The sequence below is a fragment of the Eptatretus burgeri genome, chromosome 6 (genome assembly GCF_056783735.1).
Source record: "Eptatretus burgeri isolate ZD-2024b chromosome 6, Ebu_testis_v1, whole genome shotgun sequence".
Classification (NCBI taxonomy): Eukaryota; Metazoa; Chordata; class Myxini; order Myxiniformes; family Myxinidae; genus Eptatretus; species Eptatretus burgeri.
The window spans coordinates 34,802,863-34,829,343 of NC_140966.1; the positions used below are offsets into that span (position 1 = coordinate 34,802,863).

At 42.9% G+C, this 26,481-nt stretch overlaps 1 protein-coding gene across 1 annotated transcript in view; it reads right to left on the bottom strand.

Moving 5' to 3' along the window:
* LOC147024531 (homeodomain-interacting protein kinase 2-like) overlaps positions 1 to 26,481 on the bottom strand; it is a 167,174-nt gene that overhangs the window by 67,785 nt on the left and 72,908 nt on the right. The window contains exon 5 of the mRNA XM_085884537.1: positions 13,786 to 13,872. Within this exon, the coding sequence (XP_085740663.1) occupies positions 13,786 to 13,872 (87 nt within the window). The remainder of the gene's footprint in view (positions 1 to 13,785; positions 13,873 to 26,481) is intronic.

Below are 26,481 nucleotides of genomic sequence, written 5' to 3' on the forward strand. Positions count from 1 at the left end.
AATAGGACCACTGGACCTGTAGCTAATCTGGGCCCTTGCCTAAGTGTTGTAACCCAAATTTGGAAGCATTCTGACTTATGATTTAAATCGGAAGGGGACACAAATTCTCCATGTAAATGTGCATCATGTAGCGCCCCCTTCAGGTGGGGGACTATCTGGGAACAATGGAAATTTTGCATAATATAAAATGTGACTTCAGGTCCCTAACCACACACAATCCAAAGTCCTCAACCCCCCTTCAACTCTGTTCTCTCTGTGCCCCCCCCCCCTTCACCACCACACCCACACTGTGTTTCCCTCCCCCTTTCTTCAAATCCTCAAACCCCCTCCCAAACCAATGCCCTAAAAAGCCTCAAACCCCTCGATCCCAACTGCGTCCCCTCTCTGCCCTCCTTCCCACAAGTCAACTCTGTTATCCCATCCCTGTTTCTTCTTCAAGTTCTCAATTGCCCCAAACCCCAAGTACTCAACCCCCCCTTCCAACCCCAATCCAAAATCCCCCACCCCCTCCCCTTCACAACATCCCAATCTCCCTCTTCAAACTCCACGCACCCTCACCCCCAACTCTGGCCTCCCCTACCCATTTCTTAACAACATTACACAAAGATACACAGGGAATTTTGGTGCATGAGAAGGCCATTTGGCCTATCATGCCTGCGTTGTTCCTGTCCCCATTTGTTAAGAACAATGGTAAAAGTAAATAAAGATGGAATGTTAAATTTACAATCACTTCCCCCTTTCTTCCCTTAACCTCACTATAATTCACGGACTGGTGTTTGTGTTTGTTTGTCGCACTACTCCTGCAGTTCTGGGCCAATTCCATCCAGGCTTGCTACATCGGATCGGCATGACCCCAATTAATGTATGTATAGGGGTGTTTTTATCTTTGCCGGTGGTCTTGGGGATGAGTGGGGGTAAAGCAGTGGGGGCAAATTCTCTATGTGGTGTTGGGGGGGGGGGAAGGGGACACAAATTCTCTTTGTAAATGTGTATCATGTAGCGCCCCTCCTGGCGGGGGAGGGTATTACAAGTCCCCACCATTTACAGCGCAGTATTCCTGTCCCCACATTTTCCGGTGCAGTGAGGTGTTTTGAATCAGAAGCAGTAGTTATGTTTTTGCTTCATGCATGTAACTTTATGGGTTTTTGGGGTTTTTTTGCCAACACGGAGCTGTCAGTTGTCTATAAACTGCCCAAATAAAGGTCTGCGTCAGAAGAACGTGTTTCCTGCAAAGGTATGGAACCAAAAAAAGGTATGGAACAGGATCGCTCATAGGGCGGGTAGCGGGTACTCTGCTAGTAAGAATAATACCACTTATTGTCCATTCATAAACTTAAATTTTGTCCTCCATTCTCAAGGGAAGGGGATGCCTTTTAACGTGTTATACAATATAGACTGCCCTTAAAAAAAGGGGCAAACGGATAACAATGGGACGATACAACTAATACCAGAGTGGAGAGTGGTGTCCAAAAATGCATTTAATTGTGTTTTCAGCCACAATTTCAGTCTTATTTACATGTATTTTCAGAATGACTATTTCTTCTTTTTTTTTTTTAATAATATATCCTACCTTTCTATAAACATTCAGATTTAATTGAATCATTGTTCACATTAGTTGCACTCGAATTTGCAACGCACCAAACATACAAGGGCAGAGAAAATCAATGAGAATGCCAGGTAGTAAGTCACCAAATAAATGTAATTAAAGGCTTTTATGCTTCTGCTGACGAAGTTGCCGGTGGCATTGTGTTTTTGGGTTGTCCGTCCATCCATACGCACATCCGTCTCTGCTAATTTTCTCTGTTTTCTCTACAACCGCTTAACTGATTGATACAAAATTTTCACCAAAGATGTGACTATTCATGTAGAATGTTTTACTGTTAATTATATAATAGGTCACGTGGTGTGGCAGCCATGTGTTTTTTTTTTTTTAACATAAAAACCTTCAAAAATCTTCTCCAAAATGGCTGAACAGATCGAGGAAAAACTTTACAGGGATGATCGCCCATCCATGAGGAACCAAAAGTTATCCAACCACAATGTCATCAGTCACATGGTTTGGCAGCTGTGATTTTTTTTTGAATAAACGTTTAAAAATCCTCTTCTCCAGAAGTTCTGGACCAGAACGGCTTGACAGATCAAGGGGAAACTTGACCCACATGTTACTCAAGCCTTCGGGATACGAGGGTGTTCATGATTAATCAATAGGTCACATGGTCTGGCAGCCATATTGGATTGAACAAAAAAAATTAAAAAAAATTTCTTTCTCTTGAACCGCTTCATCAATCGATGTGAAATGTCACAGACATGAGAAATGGAATATATGTTTTAAATTTCAACTTGATCGGTCACATGGTCTGGCGGCCAGAATTAGTTAAGATTTTGAATATGGTTTCAGAGATTTAAATCACACTTGGTGCAAGTATGTGTAATGATGTAATAATGTGGGCTGAGGAATATCTGGCGACATTGTGACCTCGAAAAGTGCCCTTCGAGTTATTTTTGTATTCTTGTTTCTAGTTTCTTTGCCACCTGTGGACTTAAAAATAATAGTAATAATAAAATAAAATAAAAACATGCAGTGAGATCACATGTATTTTTGCTTTCACAAGGCTGTCAATACCTGACTGTCTGACTTCCTCAATGCATGCAAAGGGTACGTGCGGCTCTCAAAAGATACTCAAAAACCGCTCGCTTCCCCCAAGGCAGTGTCGAGATCACAATTCTCTTCTTCGTTTTCATTCACGACCTCCCTGTTTCATTGGAAAATTGTTTTTTTTTAACCATTTTACAGATGATTCAACATTATGTTGAGCAGTTTCCCATCCAACTGACTTTCATCTCAGAGTAGAACTTAATAAGATTACAGACTGGTCCAATACCTGAGTCATGACACATGACTTTAGTCACGGCAATTCCCACATCCTCTATTTCTCTCCAAAATGGACCATCAAGCGAACCCGCCAATCTACTCATGTGATCAACCTCAATAAAAAGCTCAGTCTCTTCACCTTCTGGGCCTCACCATCAGCTACAATGACCTCTCCTGAGCAGACCTCATCTCCAAATGATCTGCGAAAGCCAGGTACAAACTGGGTATTCTGTTCCAAGCAGCCATTTCTTGGTTCTGCAGATCTTCCCACAATATTAAAGTCTTTGTGAAGCGTAACGGGGTATTCTTCTTCCTTGTGGGCTGCCGCACCTGCATCCCAGCCGATTATTATAATCCACGGCTCTGAATATCATCAGCATCACCAAAGAGCCGAATGCTTTTTCACTGCAGACGTAGAGTGGTAGGTGGATTTTCAATCTTAAACTGTCTTTCACTTGGCCACTTCAGTCACCGACCCCTCCTGAGCTCTAACAGGGCAAATGTGTTCATCCACAAAGCTCTTATACTCACCTTCCCATAAAGACTTGCAGACATTCTTTGTGCTGCATATTAAATCCCATCAGAGTAACATTGTCCAGAATTCTTTTTTTTCCGCACCTAATTTTTTTTTTCTTCCTGAAAGGCTCAAGGAAGAGCAAGGTGGCCAGGGATGGCAGGGGGTGAGTAAAAAGCAACAAATGAATGGATAATCAAGGGAATGAACAAACAGATGCAAGCCCAAGAGGGAAGAGTGGGGAATAAACAGCCTCAGTTCGCTGGTTCCACAAATGGGAGAAAAGAGGAACAAAAGATGAACAACCTGACTAATATGAAAGCAACAGGCTTTGTCAGTCAGCTTCATTGTGGGAAATGCAAATAATTTTCAGAGATGTACAATCTTCTGATTCCAGGCAAGACAGATGCAATGCTACGGTGCCAGCCCAGAGGAAGGAGTAGTACTCTATTGAGATACAAACAAAGGCTTTGTAGGCTGTGAAAAGTTTTGATTTTCCAAGGAAGATGGGAAACGACAGATGACAGTCTGTGGTTGGCGTTGGAAGTGAACTTTGCAATATTGTCAGACCAGGAGAAGTCATGTCTGATGGTGAGATCCGGAAGTTCAAACAAATAGCTGGATTTGTTTGATGATCCTTCCAGAGTGACGGGATGAGACTGATATTTGCCAGGAGCTTATACAGGTCCTGACCCTCCAATTGTGCTCCAGACCTACAAAATACTCCCGATACTGCCTTGCTACACAACCGATATACATACAATTGAATTTTGCTGTATTTGTGCAAACTATCTATATTCTTTACATTTTAGCCTGTCAATCATTATCCCCACAAGTATGATAAACCAAATGCAAATCATAGTTATCACACACAATATCTTAACCTATCTTGACGAAAGCCTTAATGACAGACTGATTTTCTTGAAAATGTCCTTTTATAGATTTCCTGTCGTCATTTCTGCATTATTACCTGGTCAAAAAGCTTCCGGTCAAATCCCATTTACATTCATAAAAAAGCCCAAATCCCATAAAAACTTCCAATTGACTCAGAAGATTCCATTTTTCATGAAAAAAATGAGTTCCCCTTCAATGAGTCCGAAGCTTTGTTTGACAATATTAAATAATTCCGTTTGCGTCAGCCATTAATTCAGGTTCACATCCACACAAAGCTGGCAACACACTGTAATGTTCCGCTTTATACTACACATGATCGCAGAAAACAAACTTATCTCGTGGGACTTCCCATCATGCTATTTATCAATGACATTGCATTCTATATTTGTCTACATATGAACATTCATTCACAAGCAAGTTATTCTGACCTTCCTCGGCAATCTCATTTATTCTAATTGCTCCATCGATGCCTATAAATGTGATATGTAATTCTGAGTGTTCCTAAAAGGTTGAGAGGGGAACAATGGGATGATATAACTAATACCAGAGTGAAGAGTGGTATCCCAAAACATATTTAATCCTTTCCCTTCTTTCCATATTCGACAGAAATTTCCCTACTTGTGAATTATTATCGTTATTAAATTGCACATTTCCATTTCTCATTTACCTCACTACACCCACATAAACACATATTAAACTCGAGGGGGAGCACTCGGGAGAGTGCAAAACCTCCGCCGCCAATACTGCTGGGTCACTCAAGTGAACCTTGTATCTTATTCATTAAATGATATCAACAGTGCTGACAGTTATAGTTCTTTTCTCCAACATTTTTTTTGGGGGGGGGGGGGTTTGGAAATCACTTAAAACATGTAAAAATGCAAAAAAAAAAAATTTTTCTCAAACATTTTTTTTTGGGGGGGGGGGTTGGAAATCACTTAAAATATGTAGAAATGCAAAAAAAAAAGTTTTTCTCTGACAATTTTTTTTGGGGGGTAACAATTTTTTTGGAGGGGGTTGGAAATCACTTAAAACATGTAGAAATGCAAAAAAAATTCTCTATTTTTGGGGGGTAACAATTTTTTTGGGGGGTGGAAATCACTTAAAACATGTAGAAATCTAAAAAAAAAAAAATTTCTCTTTTTTTGGGGGGTAACAATTTCTTTTTGGGGAGGGGGTTGGAAATCACTAAAAACATGTAGAAATGCAAAAAAAAAAATTTCTCCAATTTTTTGTGGGGGGGTGACAATTTTTTTTGGGGGGTTGGAAATCACTTAAAACATGGAGAAATGCAAAAAAAAAATTCTCTATTTTTTTGGGGGGGGGTAAAAAAAAATTTTGGGGGGGGGGTTGGAAATCACTTAAAACATGTACAAATGCAAAAAAAAAATTTTTTTCTCGAACAATTTTTTTTTTGGCGGGGGGGGGGGGACCAAGTCCAAAATTTAATGGCATGATCCTTGGACCATACCTAACCCCCCCCCCAAGAAGTTTCGTCGAAATCCGTCGAGGAGTTTTTCTGTAATACTGTTCACAAACAAACAAACAAACAAACAAACAGAAAGGGGTGAAAACAGTAACCTCCATCCATCTTCGAAGATGGCGGAGGTTAACAAGAAAAAGAGCAATCAGAGATTGCAGAGCCTTGCCAGGACTTTTGTGTGGTGTTTGTGTAGTTTTGTATGGTCTCTGCGTGCTAGTGTGTTTTGTAATTAATAATCGACATAACTAGAACTGCCACTTTATAACTACTGGCAGTGATGACCGGATATACCAAGATGTTCTACTTTGATCAGACACCTGACCCTGACCCATGACGTTTATTATTATTCAATTGAATTCAGAACGGGATTAAAATAAATTCAATTCAAATCACATGGAAGATCAAATAGGTCCAGTCCTGCATTGGAGTAATCAAAAGGAACCCAAACAAGCAAAAAGCAAAGATGACGTCATCAGGAGGAACCTGGATAGGATTCACGTTTCAGCTGCTACTCCTCTACACTCTAACCCATCTAGGTACAGCCAAGTGAGCCTTATTTAAAAAATATATATATATATATATATATAAAGAACACATATTCAAGAAAAATTAAACAATTCTGGCAGCCAGACCATGTCTGATGAAATTGAAATTTAAAACAAATTTCCCCATCATCACTAGATCATAATTGTGAAGTTTCACATTGGTCATTGAAGCAGGTTGAGAATTTGGTTTAAGATTTTCACTCAATCCAATATGGCTGCCTGACCTATGACCTATCAATTATATTTGTGAACACCCTGGAATCCCCAAGGCTTGGGGAACGTGTGTAAAGTTTCCTCTCGATATGTCGAGCCATTCTGGAGAAGATTTTTTTATGGTTTTAGGGTAAGTCCAATATGACTGCCAAACCATGTGACTTATGTTGTCACATGTGTGACCATTTTGTTCCTCATGGATAGGCGGTCATACTTGTAAAGTTTCGCTTCGATTTGTTCAGCCATTTCAGAGAAGAATATTTTTGAAGATTCATATATGTATATATTAGTAGTAATGGCCAGCGTTGCTCGGGCTAGCAATAAAGCCCGGTGTTGCCCAGGCTTTCTTGCAAATTTCCTGAATAGCTGTTAGCGGTTAGCGGTTAGGGGTTAGTGGTTAGGGTTAGCGGTTAGTGTTAGCGGTTAGGGTTAGCTGTTAGGGTAGCTAACCCTAACCCTAACCTAACAGCTAACCCTAACAGCTAACCCTAACCCTAACAGCTTGGCGTAGCGGAGGTAAACAGCGCCCGGGGCAAAGTGGAAATTTGCGTCCCCCGTAGGCCTTAAACTTGAGTGGATTTGAATGGAAAATCCCATAAGGGATATCGATTTATCGATTTTTTCGAATATCGGAAGTGTTATGGAAAAAATTTATAGCCAATGACCTAAGTTGGACCAAAAGCCATAATCGTACCGAATTTGAATGGAATCCGTTGGAGTTTGTGAAAATGCATCAAAACGAATTTTGAGGGGCCTCTTAAGGAAGACAATAATATCATTAGTATATGTGCCAAATTTTGTTTCATTTCATGCAGTAACAAAAATCTGATGGTGGAACAAAGAAAGGGGCGTGCCGAAATATATATATATATATATATATATATATATATATATATATATATATATATATATATATATATATATATGTATATATATATGTATATATATATGTATATATATATGTATATATATATATATATACATATATATATACATATATATATATATATATATATATATATATATGTATATATATATATATATATATATATATATATATATATATATATATATATATATATATATATATATATATATATATATATATATATATATATATATATATATATATATATATATATATATATATATATATATATATATATTGTTGCGAATTCGCGCCCGCCGGCGTGCGAGCGGCCACGTAACTCGAATCGCGGAACGTCGCCCACCGGACGGACAATTCTGTCGTGACACTCTCGCACTAACGCCGGGAACTAGTCACGGGTGGTCCTTTCGGCCTCACCACGATCGTGCCAATCGGCCCCCCGCGTGGGATAGGGTTGTTCGCCAAATTCGACCTACCTAAGTACCCACACGGAGGGTAGACCGGGCGATCGCACCTCGCCGCAGGTCGACTCCGGACAAGGGCCACTTTAAGCGACCCGTTCCGTACTATCGGGATAACCGAGCGGTGTTATCATCAACCTCGACGGTTCCGATTATTTATCGGGCGTATTTAGCACACTACCAACCCTTTACGTGAAGTAAGATGGAGATTTAATTAAAGAAAAGACGAAGTGAAACGGGAAAAACAGTTCAACATGAGGCACATTTATTCCGCCGCACACGGAAAGCACACATATACAATTACAACAATTATGCACCAAAAGCAATTGCAACAAAAGAAACACAACAATGCAGAGATACTACCGACTACGCGAGCACACGGCAACACTTACACAGTTTTACTTTACAGACGGCGCCGACAACACATATACTTAACTCAAAAGCAAAAGAAAAGGGCCACCCTCAACGACAAGGGGACAGACGGGGCCTGTGGGCGCGAGACCGGGTGGAGCCTACCCATCTTGTGATGAGCCGCAAATGTGGCGGAGGTGCCACGACTCCGCGCTCCTCCGCGGTTTCGTTGGCACTGCTTGGAATGGGGTGGGAACGGGGCCCCCTTTCCGCACTATCTCAGCGTGGGGGGGGGAAGGGGGCAATTGTTGATGCTCTGGGGAAAGAGGATAGCTGGCTTGCTTGGGTCCCATGACGAGCGACTCCACTGCGACCTCGACCGCGCTCCCGGCTTCCCCTCTCTGCAGCTCCACGAAAGACTCCGAACCCCGACAGACTGACTCTCCTCCAGACCCGTCTTGACTGCTGCTGCCACACTCTGCCGCTGCCACACTTCTCCAACTCGCCTTGACTCTTCTCCAACTCCCTTGACCGAAAAACTCTCTGCCGCTGCCACACTTCTCCAACTCGCCTGAGCCCAAAACTGACTAAATTCGCCCCGCGCTCGGCGCTTTATAATACGGCAGGAGAACCCATATGCAAATTTCTGGATCAGAACGAGCTCGGGGGTGGAGCCACGCTCGCCCATTGGACGGAGAAAAAGGGGCGTGAATCTCCCCTGATCCTCAAATTTGCATATATCGATTCTACTCCGACGCGCTTGGAGGCGGGGCCAAATCGCCCCGCGCTTGCTGATTGGACGGATCAGAAGTGGGCGTGTATCATTCCTGATCCGACTTCTCCTCGGAAAGGCCGCACTTTGTACCCGCGGCTCAGCGCGCGCCCTGTACGAGTCCAGGACAGCCTGACGCTCGGTGCCCACAAGCAGTGCGGGAATGGCGGCAGAAGGAGGAGAGGTGAAGGTGGTGGAGGGTTTAAAGTGGCGGTCCCTGGCCACGGTGACGCTTGGAAAGGCGGTGATGCGATGTTTGCAGGAGCGAGTTGTGAAGGTAAAGGTCGTGGCTGTTGGCGTTGTTGTTGTTGTGAAGCGGCGTTGTGGTTGGTGGTTGTTGTGTGATGGCGGTTGAGACGTGGTTGGTTCAAAATAAAGATAGAACAGAAAAACGGCTATCTTAAAGGGTCGCAGCCTGAATGAATCACATTTATTCCCTCTATACAACGGGTTTGGGGCTAACTACACATGTACTTACAGAGATATCTCACCTACAGGACCTGAATGGTGGTTTGCGAATTTCCTCAACCGTAACAATACGTTTATATATATATATACATATATATATATATACATATATATATATATATATATACACATATATATATATATATATACACATATATATATATATACATATATACACATATATATATATATATATATATATATATATATATATATATATATATATATATATATATATATATCTGCCGAACCACATGACCGATGATGTCATCAATTTTTTTTCTGTTGACCAATTTATCCCAAGATGACCCTCAAAACTTTTCATACTCATCAGATGTCGCGTATGCAAATATGACATCATAACAAAGACACCTATGACATCATACAAAAACAAACTCTTTCCTTATGTGGAGTACTTGCATGTACAAAGTTTAAATTTTTTCCAAGGTGCGGTTTCAGAGATACAGAGGTCCAAAGTTTTTACTCTTTTTCCAAGATGGCTGCCACACTACATTAACTATGACGTCAAAATTATCATTAAAACGTTCTACATGAGTAGTCGCTCCAATGGTGAAAATTTTGTGTCAATCTGACAAGCAGTTCCAGAGAAAAACCATGCTCACGTTCTGTGGGGACACACAGACAGACAAACAGACCCAAATGCTATACGCTCTCCTCTGGCGAGGGTAACTGGAAGGGCAGTCGGTAGAGCGCATTCCGACATCAAGTTGATTCGTTTACATTTTGTATCCCACTGATTGGCCAGATCTGGATTCAGACCTGAAATAAAATTTAATCAGCTTGTTCTTGTCACCTAACCAACTCATCTACCAAGTTTCATCCGAATCTGTCCATAACTTTTTGAGACATCGTGCTATGTATTATTTTAGCCCCATCACTCAGTGGTGAAGAATCACTTTAAAAATTCTCGGATTCAGATGTGGATCCAATCTTCACCAAAATCTAAACAATTCACCCTGATCATACACCCAACCTGTCCACCAAATTTCATCCAAATTCTTCCGAAACTTTTTACTATATCCTGTTCACAGACAAAAAGAGACAGACAGACAGGGGTGAAAACATAACCTCCACCCACCTCTGGTAACGGCAGTAAAAATACAAAAACAAATTGATTTTAGGTGACATTGACCTTTATTCCCAATACAAGACTTCATTGACACAATATGCAAACCCTGCTCAAATTTCAAGTCAATCAGATGGAAATTGATGACTGTGACCTTGACCTTTCGACCTCATAACAATATGCTTCTAGCGTTTTATTGGTGAACCAATTCAGTGACACAATATGCAAATTCTTAAGATTTCAGATCAATTGGAGGAAAATTGACGATTTTATGTTACATTAACCTTGACCTTTTGACCAGATTATTAATATGTCTTCTCAATATTCTCATAATAAAGCTTTGTTGAAAATTTCATGACAAAACCTCAAATGGTTTAAAAAAAAAATTGTTACGCCATGCCACTCCACGCCATGCACGCACGCACACAAACACACAAAACCCCGTCTCCCGCTGCGCGGGGGGCGAACTCATCAATAATGGCCCCTTTAGCTCATTTTCATCGGTTCTTTCCTCTTCTTTTAATTCACTGTCTTTCTTGACTCAACCTCCTGTTTGTTCCACAAGCAAATTTCTACACGATGATACTTTCACCAAATAATTTACTTTCAGCTGCATTTGGATCAACTCTATTATTTTATACCCATTCCAATATTATGCTTTTATTTCCTTCAGTCAGGAAGATTCACCTCTGCTTTTCACATCCAATTTGATTCCTGTGGTTTCAACTGCAGTGCCTTTCAAAAAGTAGCTAAAAACTCCTTGTTGATTGCCCAATTAGTTACAGCATTATTATCATTCCCCTTTACCTCTCAGCTACTTTGCTCGATCGGATTTTACTTTTAGTACTGCTTTTCTCTTCTTTTATTTTTTGCTAAAATATTATTTAAGCCTCTAACTTTAGGATAGGGGGTTGGCTAATACCTGTTGTAGGGTTTGTTTCGATAATTAGTGCCCCCAATTTTAATGGTACCCCAGAGTTTCTTAGACCCCCTAGGAGTACTAAACCACCATTTAGGTTTGTTTTTTTTCTGCCAATGTCAGAGCTGCATTTTGGAGTGGGCTGGAACTTTTGGAATTTTTCATCATTAATGGGAATAGAAAGTATGTGGGGTTGGCATCACTTTTTGACCATTTTAAGGTCATGACCTAATTATAGACATTTTTACATTTCCACCAAAACTCTATGAAGGTTTGTTCGATCAGAACAAAATTGCCTCTCTCGATAGCGAAGAGAAAGCTGCATTTATACTTAAGTTGCATCATACCTATCCGGGCCGAAGGCCAAGGTCAAATGGAGCTCTGACAAAAAAATGACGCGTTTTTTGTCATTGCTCAATTTTGCCAATGCGTGATCTTAAAGACCACTTGGCCTCCCACGACGTTCTTGCATTGTAATAGTGTACCTGCACTGAAGTTGCCCACCTGATTTTCGGATTGCGACCAAATTAACAACAAAACACCATTTTGATCACAACTTCAATAGTTTTCCTCCAATTTCAATGATGTTGAGTTTTTAGGATAAATTGTAGATGGTAACACATTTTCTTAATTCACACTCTATCACTAAATGTTGGAAATCAGCGTCATATGGCGGTGTCAAAAAAAAAAAAAAAAAAAAAAAAAACATGACCATCATTCGATCGTCGGCCGCTAAGGGAGGCTTTGGTGATCACAGATATATAGTTCGACTTTGCTGTTAGATTTAAGATATATGAGGAAAAAAAAATGTTGTCATACAACAGAAAGTAAAAACCTATGTTTGAAATATACATTTTTAAACAAAAACAAATTAGTTTAATTATTTTGTAATTTTTTTTTCAACCCAAAACATTGTGTTACATCTCGAAATAGCTTCTACATGAAGCATTAGACAATGATGATGACTTTTAATGGTTCGAGTTATGCCCACCTTGTGGGGTCAGCCGAAGAACATTTTTGGGCCACATTTTTCATAAACCAGGTGAGGCCTGACATTCAATTGGAGGTGGCAGGAATTTTCAATTTGGCCCAAGATGCCAGCGATACTAGCCTACACTGCAAAAAAAAGGTGAGATTTTAAACATCGACCAGCAACATGTACCAGCAGAGTTTTCCTCTGGCTTAACATCCATCTGAGCGATGGCACACACTGATGCCTCGCCGTGTATGCGAGGCACCAGGATGATAGTTTATAGCTGGGTTGAGATTTGAACCCAAGCTAGACAGCTCAGAGGAGAGTGCACAAACCTCTAAGCTATCCTACCAACCCCTAAGTCCAGGAAAAAAATTATTATTATTTCATTATCTACACTATTAGAGAGAGGTTTGTCTGTCTGTCTGTCACATTTTTCTCTGATGGTCAAACAGATCTTCAGCAAACTTTCAGAGGTTCATCAGTGAGTGCTAGTAGTGCTTTAGACCGTTAAAAAATATTTAAAGTTGGATTTGTTTTTAAATTGCTCTATAGTTCCTAAACTGTTGTAGCTATGTGAAAGGTAACGTTAAATGACACCCGACCCCATCCCTTGTAAAATCATTTAGACCCACAGAAAAAAAAATTATTTCTTCAAAATGCCAACAGGATTAGAACAGCATCGTGCAATGCCAGGAACCCTTACTAGTACGTAGTCGGATAATTGGGATGAAGATGAACACAACGATGTTGTTTAAAGATAATACTCTAGAATTTAAAATGTTAAACTGTGAGTATAAAACACAGGAAAATAAAAAGATAACAGCACCTTCAAGAACATTGAAATGTGCCATTTATAATGCAGTGTAAACGTTTAAAGACTATACTGTTCACAATGCAGACTGCACCAACAATAGACAAACATGAAGGATGAGAAGCAACGGATAAAATACTTTGCACTTGTTTTTGCCATATCTTCCGTAATTTATAGGCTTTCGGAAAGCAAAATAAAGTGCACATCAGAACTCGAGTAATTGAGCAGCCAGCGGCGGTGGAATCTTTCCACATTTAACAGATAAATACTGAGCAGGAGGAAAAATAGCATGGAGGAAAATCTGGTCAAAGCGGTTTCCTCCCTTGTTATTTTTTTTGTTCGTTTCTTTTTTAGTGTTTATATATTTTTTCATTTGGCAATCCAAAATGGTCACCACAGAGTATACAATAAAATCAGTTTTACTAACAGATTTTGTAGTTTTAATTTGTCATGGTGAACACCATCAGAGATTCAATAACAAACCCACTATAAATGCAAAGTATCGTCTCTGCTTTGCTTTCTTGTCTCCTTACCTGTGCCATGTCATCCAGACAGTTGAAGATGTACTTCCGTGCTTCCTTTGATTTAATCCCGGTCTCTGCTTCATGCTCTTCTGGTGTCTGTGTGCATATATGGGGGGGGGGAGGAGAGGGAAGATGGATTCAAGTGGCTGGAGGCATTCAATCTACAGAGTGCGACAAGGTCATCACCCTCTCGGGAGGCAACAGCCAAAATGAATTGGCGCTTACCAATACCATATAGGCATCATTATGCACATGAAGATTAACTATCAAGGACCCAATGTGGAATCTGTGCAGATAATTACGTGCTCAGATTTGACAAAAACCAGGAAGGGATTAGTCTTAAAACAGCCTTTCCGGGTGGAACTCAAATATTTAAGAATAAGAACAGGCCCAAAATGCTGAACAGGATGTTTGCTATCTTGAGAAACATGAGCAAACCAGAATGGGCGGGGTGCGTTTTAGGTTGCTGTGCAGAGTGCCGCAGTGGTAAGATAGTTATCCAAACACAGCACAACCAGCACAATCTCAGCCTTAACAACACACAAACACTTTGTCTTACAGACCTCATGTATTTGTTTAATGATTCCAGAAAAACACACAGTGTGCCTTATTAAACATTTTTCATGTCAGCCGTTTCTTCTTTTCGTAACATCGTACAGCTTAACAAAACAGGTTAAACTCTTTGATCAACTTGCATGCCTGCCTATCACGTAGCCAGCAGGCCTTATCTGAAAGCATCGGTTCTGTTTGCCTGTGGATGTGATGAAAACTACACATTTGAATGGTCTATCATGGCAACATGCAAAGAAGGAAAATGGTGTGGGTATGAAAGGGAGTTTGAAACCGGTGTTGGAGAGACGAAGAACGGTTGGGGTTGGGTGGAGAGAATTGTGCGGGGCAAGCGATTGAGCCGGCAAAGGGGTTGGGCAAAAATAGACAGATCTACGAGCCTGATGGCAAAGGCAGCTGTGTGCCTGCGAGCTGTCTCAGTCTTTAGGCACACTCGGCTTAACAGCAGAACATTGATGCTGTCAAAAGCTCCTTTGCAGTGACAACTGAATGCTTTGTGCTTTTGAGCACGAGCCATTCAAAGCATTGAGAACAAAACAAAACAAAATTAAAACACAAGCAGTTGCATTTATCTTTGTGTTGACCTCTGTTACACAAACTTCGTTTGTGATGCACTTTGGGCTTATGATCAAGAAGATTTCTCGTTAGTGAAGAGTTGTTCCTGCTTGGGAAATGTCACATGATTGGGCCAAGCGACAAAATAATTGCTAAACATCGACATTCCTCTGCCTTTCTTGGAAACCCAGACTCAGTATTCAGAACAGCAAATTAAATTAACCATTAATAGCAGGGGAAGCAGAGTTAACTTAATAAATGACTGTCGCACAATATTATTTCACCGTAATTTCAGCAAGTTTGTGTGTGTCCTGGAAAATAATGTGGAGGTAGTGCACTTGTCTGAGCATTCTTATCTGGGTTCGATTCCCGACCTGACTATAAACGGTCGCATTGATGCTTCATAGGCATAGTGTTGCATCACAAAATGCGCCGTCCCTTAGATGGACATTAAACGGTGTCAGGTCCGCGAGCAATAGTCGGTGGACATTAGATATCCCACAGTGCCTTTCATGAAGAGTGGATGCACATTCTTTTCACACTATGAACAGATTCCAAATTCCTGTACAAACTCTCTCATCAATCGAAAAAGGGTTCGGTCAAAAAAACTAAATAAACAAACAAATAAATAAATAAAACCTACCGCAGCCGACCCCACAAAAAGGTGGCGATAATTGGGATTGTTACGGTAGTAATTAAATATGTGTGTATATCTACAACTTTAATTGCTTCAATTAATGCAGTCTTCTTGTGTGGTCACAGCTGCATGAGTGCTCCCCATCAATGCCACGACATCCCAAACGTCCTCACTTTGCACCCCACCTCTTTCCTGTCCATCTCCACAACCTCCTTCCACTTCAATTTTTGTCTTCTCATTCATTCCCCTCCTGCCAACTGCATCCATATCAAAGGCTTAACTGAGTAAATTCTCCTCCTCCGTTCTGAGAACGTGCCCCAACCAATGCAGACGTATCTCCCATGTTTTTTTTCACCAATGTCCCTTATTCCTACCAATCTCCTACCAATCTACACATCTATCAACACCACAAACAAAAAATTAATTACAGACAACCAATGAAGTAAACCTACCTTTAACCTAAATGCTTCTGAGCTACGATTCCTACTTTGCTACTAATGCCTTCGCTCACTCATACATCATCTCAGCTATCGTTACCAGTCTTTCAGGGACCCCTTTCTTTCTCAGACACCAGGACACCACCATCCCTTGGAACCCTATCATACGATTCCTCCAGATAAACAAACCTCAAACACAACTTGTGGTTCCCTTAAAAACAATTTAGGTGTGTGTGTGTGCGTGTGCAAGCACATACGTGCATGTATATACAAAGGGTGTTATAAAAGTTCAACAAACGAGATGCTCACAATCCTCCAAGACATGCCAACGTTTCTCATATTTTTCAATATATACAAGTACTGTATGCATAATTATTAAGAAATCAAATGCAGCCAAAGCTGCAAGATATGCCTCAAGCCATGTGGCTTCCACAAAATGGTGCCATGGATCATACAGCAGGGGAAACAATGACTGTCCTACACTGCCTCTTTCCTGAGCAAGTCATTTCACATTTCAGTAATGAGCACAAGCCTCCGAGGTCCCCTGACCACACAGCGCCCAGATTATATATGTATTTTATGGGGTTACATCAAAGAACAGGTGGATGTGGATAAACCACAAACACTCAAATAACTCAAGGAAAACATCCGCAAAGCCATCGCAAAGCCCATTTCCCCCTGATGTCCCCTGCAAGCTAATGGATTGCATTCTCCTGAGAGCATGAGAGTGTATCCACCATTGAGATACACAATTGCTTGATGGTGTGTTCAGCATTTGTATCACGATGGGAAACTCGACATTATATAGAATGTTACTCGTAATGTTTGATTTCTTCCTTCACATTAGCTGTAAGCAAACAAAAGTTAAAATTCATGCAATAATTTGGGCCACTCTGGACTTGAGCAATTACAACATACAGGAACGTGGCGAAAAATATTGGCACCCTTGCACTTTTTTTTCAAATAATGCACCATTTCTTCCAAAAAAAATTGTTGAAATTATAAAATCTTTTTGTTTCCACGTAAGCATTTCTTTGGTTTGAAGTGGAAAAATACAAAAAAAAAAAGCTGAAAAAAATTACTAAATCTTAGCTTATTCCATAAAAATCCTAAAATTGCCCAGACAAAATTATTGGCACCTTTAAGAAGTTGTTAGAAATCATTAGATTTCCAGGAGGTGATTCTTCTTTACTTTGGAATTGAACTCACCTGTGGTGAGTTGCAGGTGCATTGAGTATAAAAATCACTCATTCAACCAGTTTGAATGGAGAAAAGGAGTCATTCTGGTGTTTTGTGTCACCGTGTGTCCCGCAATGAGTGTGGAGAAAAGAAAGAAAATGAGAGAATTGTATGAGGAGGTCAAACACGAGATTGTAGCCAAGAATGGACAATCTCAAGGCTACAAGTACATCTACAGAGACTTGATGTCCCTGTGTCTACCGTATGCAATATTATCAGGAAGTTTAAGGCCCATGGCACTGAAGCCAACCTTCCTGGATGTGGCCTCAAGAAAAAAATCTTGATCGAAGATTGCAGCGAAGCATTGTTCGAATGGTGGAGAAAACACCTCGATCAATTGCTAAACAGATTCAAGCTGACCTTCAGACACAAGGTACGTCAGTTTCAACTCGCACCATCCGTCACCAACTCAATGAAAGGGGGTTCTATGGTAGCACACCCAGGAAGACCCTACTGCTGAGAGAGAGACAAAACAAAGCCTGACTGGAGTTTGCCAAAACACACCTGAACAAGCCAAAATCTTTCTGGGAGAATGTCCTGTGGACAGTTGAGACCAGGTTAGAGCTTTTTAGATCTTTGTGGAGGATCTCTAAGTCTTACATTGTTGTTCTTCATCTTCTTCTTGTGGACTTTTTTGATCCTCATGAAGGATCTCTAATTCTTACTCACGTTGTTGTTCTTGTGGACTTTTTTGTTTCACAGCCGACAGTTTTCATCGAAACTTCCTGAAACTTGGCGTATATATGTAAAAATCCCCTGCGCAGACAGTAACCATCTCCGATTTTGAAGATTCCTCCTAGAAAAAAAGTTATGCCGTCAAAATATCTCCGCTCATGGAAATCGCCTAAAAAATTATCTCCCAAACTAGGCAAGCTTTTTGAATTCTGTTTGCGGGAATTGAACAGGGCATTAGCAGAGATGAATTACCGCACATATGATACATCACTATGACGTCATATCAATTTTTATGACGTCATTCCTATTTTTTGTTTCACAACCCAGAGTTTTCATCGGATCTTCCTGAAACTTGCCATGTATATGCAGAAAGCCTACGCGCAGGCAGTAACCATCTCCGATTTTGGAAATTCTTCCTAGAAAAAAAAGTTGACGTCATAATATCGCCGCTAATGGAAATCGCCTATACCATTATCTCCGAAACTAGGCAAGCTGTTTGAATTTTGTTTGCGGGAATCAAGCCGGGCATTAGCACAGACAATTTATCGCAAACCTGATACATCACAATGACATCATATTCGTTTTTATGACGTCATCATTAAGAGGACGAGGATCTTAGCTTATTTGAGCTTGTTGGTAAAGCACGTCATGTCTATGTTAACAGAAAACAAAATGAAGCCTTCAAAGAAAAGAACACCTTTCCCACAGTCAAACATGGTGGAGGTTCAGTGAGGTTTTGGGGTTGCTGTGCTGCCGCTGGCACTGGGTGCCTTGAATGTATGCATGGCATCATGAAATCAGGAGATTACTAAGGCATTTTGGAGCGAAATGTTCAACCCAGTGTCAGAAAGCTGAGTCACCGTCGAAGACCATGAGCCGTGCAGAAGGGCAATTACCCCAAACACACTTCAAAAAGCTCCCGGGAATGGTTCAAGACAAAACGCTGGAGTGTTCTGAAGTAGCCAGCAATGAGTCCAGATCTCAATCCCATTGAACACCTCTGGGGAGATTGAAAACAGTAGTTGGGAAAAGGGACCCTACAAATCTAGAAGAACTGGAGCAGTTTGCACAAGAAGAGTGCTTGGCCAAACTGCCAAACGGCCTTATTTAATTAGATCCTTCATCAGGCGATCATCGGTCACCTCACTCTCTGGGGTCTGAAGGCGTATCCTGGGTAACCTCTCTGAGTTCTGAAGCCGCCATGGTTGTTTTTGCCTGCTCAACCTTGCTTTGACTTGGAACAGGCCGTAATGATTTCTTCACAATAAAGTTTTTTTTTTTTCTCACTTTCCTCACTCCTATTATCGAATGCCTTTTCATCATAGCTATGAATCGCTGGGAGTATTTCAATTCTTATAAACGCCCGGAGACGTCAGCATTCGTTGCTTCAGTTCAGTTCCGCACATGCGATCACACTGAGTATCTCTTAAAGGCCTGGTCACACCTTGACGTTTTAGCCAGCGATGGCAACGTATTAAAATGTATGTAAAACGCTGGCTTACGTTGAACTTTTGATGTTTTTTTTTAAAGATTCGGACGTATTCATAACGAGTTGGTCGTATGCATAACATATTAGTAATGGACACAGAACGTTTCGTTGTGTTATAGATAACTTATACCAACGAATGCTGAACCTGTTGTTGGCCTACACAACCGATGCCCAACGATAGTCTAACTTAGGCATAGCGCGTTGCACGCATCGCCGACGATGTCGTGACGTAGCCTATTAAAAGGCTGACGCACAACGATTCGAATCATAACTGCCGTAGAAATGGAAGTGTCAACATCGCGGTCCCACCTTGGCGATCTTGCCAGCGTATGCCGACCGAAGAAAAATGTGTCTAAAACGTTGGGGGCACGTCAAATACGGTATGAGTAAGTTTGGTATACGTGAGTAGAACGCTAAAGTACGCTATCATACGTCGTAGTAAGTAGAGTACGTCAAGAAATTTTAAACATGTTCAAAATTTTACGACGTACTCGGCGTATGACACACGTTCCGCATGCGATGGGGATAAGTTTTACACACGATATGTGGACGCTTACACACGTCCACAAACGCTACTTATAAGCTACTCATAAGTCGAAACACGTCGCGGTAATGTCTTTTTTACGCGAAACTTATTTCTAACTTATGTTTGACGTGCTTTGAACCAATTCTTTACGTAGTCCCAACACACAGACGTATGTAGACGTATTCCAATGATGTCTTCCGGTCGACAAAAAAAAAAATGAATGTGTTTCTAGCTTACAACTGCCATATAAACACGTGTTCCCAGCGGTTTTGGGAATTGGTATATAAAAATGCTGCTCATAAAAGGGGAACCAACAGTGTTTTCGAGTCGATGTCCATGTCAGCAGTATCAGTATCAGTATCATCAGTATCAGTATTAGTATTAGTATTAGTCGTAGTTTGTTCATGTTGGCAGTAGTAGGTGAGTGTGAGGGGGAGGGTGTGGGTTATGATGGATCCTCCTTGCGTCCGCGTGTCCACGGGAAGGTTCATAGGCTGCCACTCAACGATTTAAATGGCTGCATCTCCACTATTGAAAGTGGACGCTTGCGCTCAACAATTGGATTTTTTTTTACACTCAACGACTTTTAAACGGTACCACTCAGCTATTTTCATTGTTTACAATGAACGATTTAAATTGCTGTCACTCGCCTTTGTTTTTTGACGCTGGGGTTTTGAAATTTGAAGCGTTTCTTCTGAACGTGTTAAAACGCTCAAACTCGACTATTTTAAATAGACGCTGCCGATGGACAATTGGAATCATAGCCAAGCTAGACATCGAAGTGTGAACATCCTCGTCATGCCGAAGAAAAGTTTGAAGAATGCTGCAAATAAGTGTCCTGGCCGTGGCCGCTGACGCAAGGACGATCCATTATACCGACGTCTTTCAGCCTATGAGTAACTTAAAAGTAATGTCTGTCGACGTGTGGCAACGATCGCGTAACGTGCCAACAACACGTTAATCATAGGTTAGAAATAAGTTTCGGGTACGCTAAACATTACCTCGGCGTGTCTCAACTTATGATTAACTCACAAGTAGCATGTGTTGACGTCTGTCAACGATGGCAGACCGTGCATACAACTTGTGGTCAGCGTAGCGGAACGTGTGAGTCATACGCCGGCATACGTCGTGAAATTTCAAGCATGAAAAAATTTGAGGACAACCGAAAAGTACAACGTTTAAAGCCAGCGTACAACGACGTATGGCAGTGTTTTTCAGCGTGCTCTCAATGTTATCAAAACTTACCCATAACGTATTCAATGTGTGCCAGCGTTTTAGAAAAAAAATTCAAAAATCGGCATACGTTGGCTAAAACGTCAAGGTGTGACCGGGCCTTAACCGAAGAAGAATTACAAAATGTAAGCTCCAGAATTGAAATTACAAGGAGTTCTGACTCCTAGAAAAGTGTTCATTTGTCCAATCCGGACATATTTGACATTTTGGGCGTCTCTGGGAGGTGTATGTTTCATAGGACGGTTCCCCTCCTTTCTCTACAATGTATGTATGTATGTATGTATGTATGTGAGTGAGTGAGTGAGTGAGTGAGTGAGTGAGTGAGTGAGTGAGTGAGTGAGTGAGTGAGTGAGTGAGTGACAGAGACAGAGACAGAGACAGAGACAGAGACAGAGACAGAGACAGAGACAGAGACAGAGACAGAGACAGAGACAGAGACAGAGAGAGAGAGAGAGAGAGAGAGAGAGAGAGAGAGAGAGAGAGAGAGAGAGAGAGAGAGAGAGAGATTGATTGTTATTGCCAAATGAGTGCCAAGGGAGCAGTTTCTTCACAACCGTTTTGTTGGAGTGCTGAAGCCAGCGTTCTACAATATTCTCACGGCACTTCATGTGGAACAACTTGAACAAAGTTCAGGACTTCTGGCCTGCGTTCGCCACGTGGATAAATACAAATAAAAATTTAACATTTCACTTTTAAAAGTTTCTTCAAACGTTTCGTGCATTGCATGGTAAAGCCACTTGGCGCGTTCTTCAACTTTCAATTGCGATATCATGGTCCTCCACTGGAGGTGAGAAGGCAAAAAAATTATATGATCACAATGAGAAAAAAATAATTCAGTTATGAAGTAAGGAATTGCTACATCAGGGCAGAAAAGACGAGAGGTACGCATGCTCACTCTGTGTGGTCTGGACTTGAATCTCAACCCAGCTATCAACAGTCCGCCCGGGGTTTCACAGGCCAGGTGATTCATCACTGTGTGTGTCATCTCTCGGATGGACGATAAACTGGACATCACATCTGCCAGAATCCCTCACCCCTCTCCCTCCTATCACTACCCCCTCTCTCCCACCCCAATCCCACTTTCGATTCCTGACCACTGACTCTCCCTTCAACCCCACACCTCTCCCCCCCTCTCCCCCCTCTCTTTCCACTCCTCCCTCTCTCTCACAACCCTCCCCATGGTCCTCGACCTTTCGCCCCTGTTGAGGGGATTGTATCATGTACGGATCATCTTCGGAGCTGATGGGTGAGGAACAAAGGTCGCTGCATGTACGAGCTGTTGGTTTTGAATGCTCCCACCAAGGTCTCAAAGTGTGCGTGCGTATGTGCGTTTGTGTGTGCCATCGATTGTTATCCACAGATGCGGGTTTCAGAATGTGGAATGGAGTACTCCCAGGGTGGGCTCAAAGCATCCACCTTCATTTCAGTAAGGGGTCATGATTCATGGACCAAGCTGTGAAGTTTTCTGTTCTCAAAGTTTTGTGTCGCGGGCTCTCTTCAGGATCGTCGCTGAGCACCGGACAACTTCCAACTGTAGTTCGTTTGTAATACGATTCCCAGGGATGGTTTTTAGCTCACCTGTAAAGTAGTTCTGGGAGCTTATGGGATGGTCAGGCCAGATTATTGTCAGGTCAGGCCAGATCAGATCTGTGACTTGCTTACAGGGATCATGTAAACCTGTACTAACCTGTTCCATGGTCGGGTTGTCGGAGACTAAACCGTCTCCCCCACCAAGTTTTCTGGTGAGGAGGGTGTTTGGATATGGACACCCAGCAGGATTAAAAACAAAACCTGTCAAAGGGTGGTAGGCTCTTGACAGAGGAGTCTGAAGTGAAGGCCCGCTGGGCCGGTTACTTTGAGCGGTTGTACCAGGCTGATCCCCCAGCTGTCGAGTTGGACGTCAGAGGTGTTACAATAATTGTTGCTGACCCTGCAATCAACTGTGGTCCATCTTCGTTTGTGGAAACACGGGCTGCGGTGAACCGGTTGAAACGGGGTAAAGCTCCAGGGATCTGTGGCCTCCATACTGAACTTCTCAAGGCTGGTGGAAATGCTGCACTCGTGTCGCTGCATGCAGTTCTGTGCTCTGCCTGCAACACAGGCATCATCCCAACTGAATGGAAGAGGGGCTTGTTGACCCTCTCTGGAAAGGGAAGCGTGATCACCAAGACTGCAACAACTACCGAGGGGTGACGCTGCTCTCAGTACCGGGCAAGGTCTTTGCTCAGATAATTCTTGATGGGGTTCGTGACCATCTGCTTGAGTACCAGCGTCCAGAGCAGTCAGGCCTTACAGCAAAGAGGTCAATGATTGACTGTATCCTTGCTCTTCGTGTCCTCACCGAACACAGACGAAAGTTTCGGTCGGGGCTGCTTGCAGCATATGTTGATCTCTGTAAAGCGTTTGATTCAGTGAATCGGGATGCCCTCTGGAGGATTCTTGGTCTTCATGGGGTGCCACCAAAACTGATCGATCTGATGTCTGAACTTTTCAGCACTTGTATGGACTGGATTGTGGGGAGGATGTTGGAGAGATCAAGGTGTGGTGCATCATTTGGGAATGTCAAGATCTCTGATCTTGATTTTGCAGATTATACAGTCATCCTTGCAGAGACTCTGGATATCCTATTGGGGGCTCTCGATGTGCTGAATGAGGAGTCAGAGCCGCTGGGATTACGGGTTTCCTGGATGAAAACTAAGATTCAGGCTTTCAGTGACATCTTGGATGCTGCTGTCCTGTCTGTGCCTGTTTGTGGTGAGGATGTTGAGGTCGTGGAGAGATTCACTTTCTTGGGCAGTGATATTCACGTCTCTGTGTTAAACTTTGTGAGTCAGAGGTTAATCGATGTCTGGGTCGAGCCTGGGGAGTTATGGATTCACTGGATAATGGGGTGTGGTGCTGCCGGTACCTGTGCGGGAGGAAGAAAGTCCGAGTCTTCAGGTCCTTGGTGCTTCCAGTCTTGCTCCATGGATGTGAGACTTGGACTCTGACCAAGGATCTGAGACGGAGACTTAATTCCTTTGGTACCAGGTCTCTTCGGAGAATCCTTAGCTATCGCTGGTCGGACTTTGTGTCCAACGAGCTGTTGCTGAGAGAGACTCAAATGAGATTTGTTACCTGCATAGTCCGTGAGTGTCAGCTGCAGCTGTATGGACATGTGGCTCGTTTTCCTGACGCTGATCCTGCTCACCAGATTCTCTCAGCGAGGGAGTCTCGTGAGTGAAGGAGGCCAATGCGCCGACCACGTGCCTTGTGGTTGCAGCAGGTTTATCAGCATCTCAAGGAGATGGGATGGGCCAGGGATGCCAATAGAAAATCATCAGAGGCCGATAATAGAAAAACGACAACCACACCATGTTATGCACGATACGGGCGGCGCGTACTTTTCTATCCATTTCTGGACTAATTATATCGGCATCCTCTTTTCCCTCCATTCTCCATCTGACACATCTATATCCTTTTTCATTCCAAACCTGCATCTAATTATTATATCCGATCGTTCCCCTCAATGCCTGACACAGATCGGAGTTGGCCCCACGCACAGGATAACAGAATCTGGTGAACGCGACGCTGGCCACGTGCTTAATGGCAGATCCGCACGCACTGTCTGGAACATAAGACAAGTGTGCAAGACACGAGCGGCTCGTTCTTTTGAACTCATTTCTGGATTTCATTACATCGGGCGAACGCAAGCGCTGGCCACGTGCTTAATGGTGGATCCACGCGCATTGTGCGGAACGTGCTCAAAGGCAGACCCGTGCCCCGCTCGTGACACTATTATCGTACAGAGCAGGGCATGAATGGACACATATTACAGGCTGTGCATGGGTTTGCCATAACATCTTACTTTCTCGCCTCTCCGGCCAGCTAAGCCACGATCAGGCAGGGGCATGCTGTGCAGCTCGGGCCGTGTGGCGCATCAAGGAGCAGGCCATTGATCAGCACCAGCCGGGGGTGCCCGGGCCAGCATGCGGGGCCAACACAACCCTCGGCCGGTCCGGGCATGGTCCGGGAGTTCGTGCAAGGCAATTCATGTCGCGGAGTTTGGTGCGGGGCAATGCATATCATGTCGTGAGGTCGGAGCGAGACTATCCCACAGCTTGGGGCCATCTTGCCAGAAGTGGAGTGGAGCTGCTTCTGGCCATCGCGGGGGCAGGGGCCAATCAGAGCATCCGACTTGGGTGACGACGCATCGCTTCGGGGTGGCCACCCTGCCCCTTACCATGGGATTTATAAAAGGTGGATGGCAAAGCCTGTCTGTCTGTCTGTCTGTCTGTCTGTCTGTCTGTCTGTCTGTCTGTCTGTCTCTCTCTCTCGAACTCAACTCCGCCTCCACTTCTCCACCCACACGTCGCTGACTCCACCCACCCACCTGGTCCCGCCTACCACTTAGCCCACTCGCTCTCGACTCTGCCTTCTACACCCAAGTCCCTCCCTTCACGACCGACAGTCGCGTCTCATTCTCCGGACGACGCTAGCTGCACGAAAGGCCACGAAGCAAGAAACGGCGTGCCAGCTGTCAGGGGGATATCACCAAGCGGAGCATCCCCCCCCCCAAAGCGTGTTGGTGGCGCGATCGGGCAATCGAGTAAGGTATTCAGAAACCGTTAGCCTCATCTCCTCTCCTCTTTTTTTCTTCATTAACTCCTCTTCATCTCGGGGTGTGTGTGTGTATGTGTGTGCGTGTGCGTGTGCGTGTGCGTGTGCGTGTGCGTGTGCGTGTGCGTGTGCGTGTGCGTGTGTGTGTGCGTGTGTGTGTGTGTGTGTGCTTGTCCTGGCGCCTGTCCTAGTAAGTTAAGATTGCAGAAGATTATAATTATTATTTCGGGTTAAGTCTGTGTCTGCTTTCGTAAGTTGCTTGTACATTGTCGCACCTCACGCTTCTTCCTGTCCCTGCATTACACACCAATAAAACTATTCATTGTACCACATAACCTTCCTCGCTTGCTTGTAAATAAATTATTATTACAAATGTTCCCAGGTCGTTTTTGTCTGTTCTTTCATTGATCCAGCATGGCCTGAATCCTAACTTAGCCGGTACGTCCTTGGCAGTGTCGCTCGGCTGCATCCGATCCGGTAAACGGGTAAAGTGATCCATTTCGGACAAGGCGTACCGAGGGCGTGTTCCCCGGTAATTCAATCACGTGATTAATTAGGTAACCCGGTTAACCCATTGACCCTCGGTCACGCGGTTGAGTTATTGGCGTTCACGGTTGGTTAACGACCTGCTGCGTCACAGAATCATCCTTGTGCAACGGCCTACAATTCCGGGGAGTCTTGTGGGAACCCGAGATAGCTTCCCCCCCCCCCCCATTGGTCTTCTCACCCGACCCCTGGCCCACAA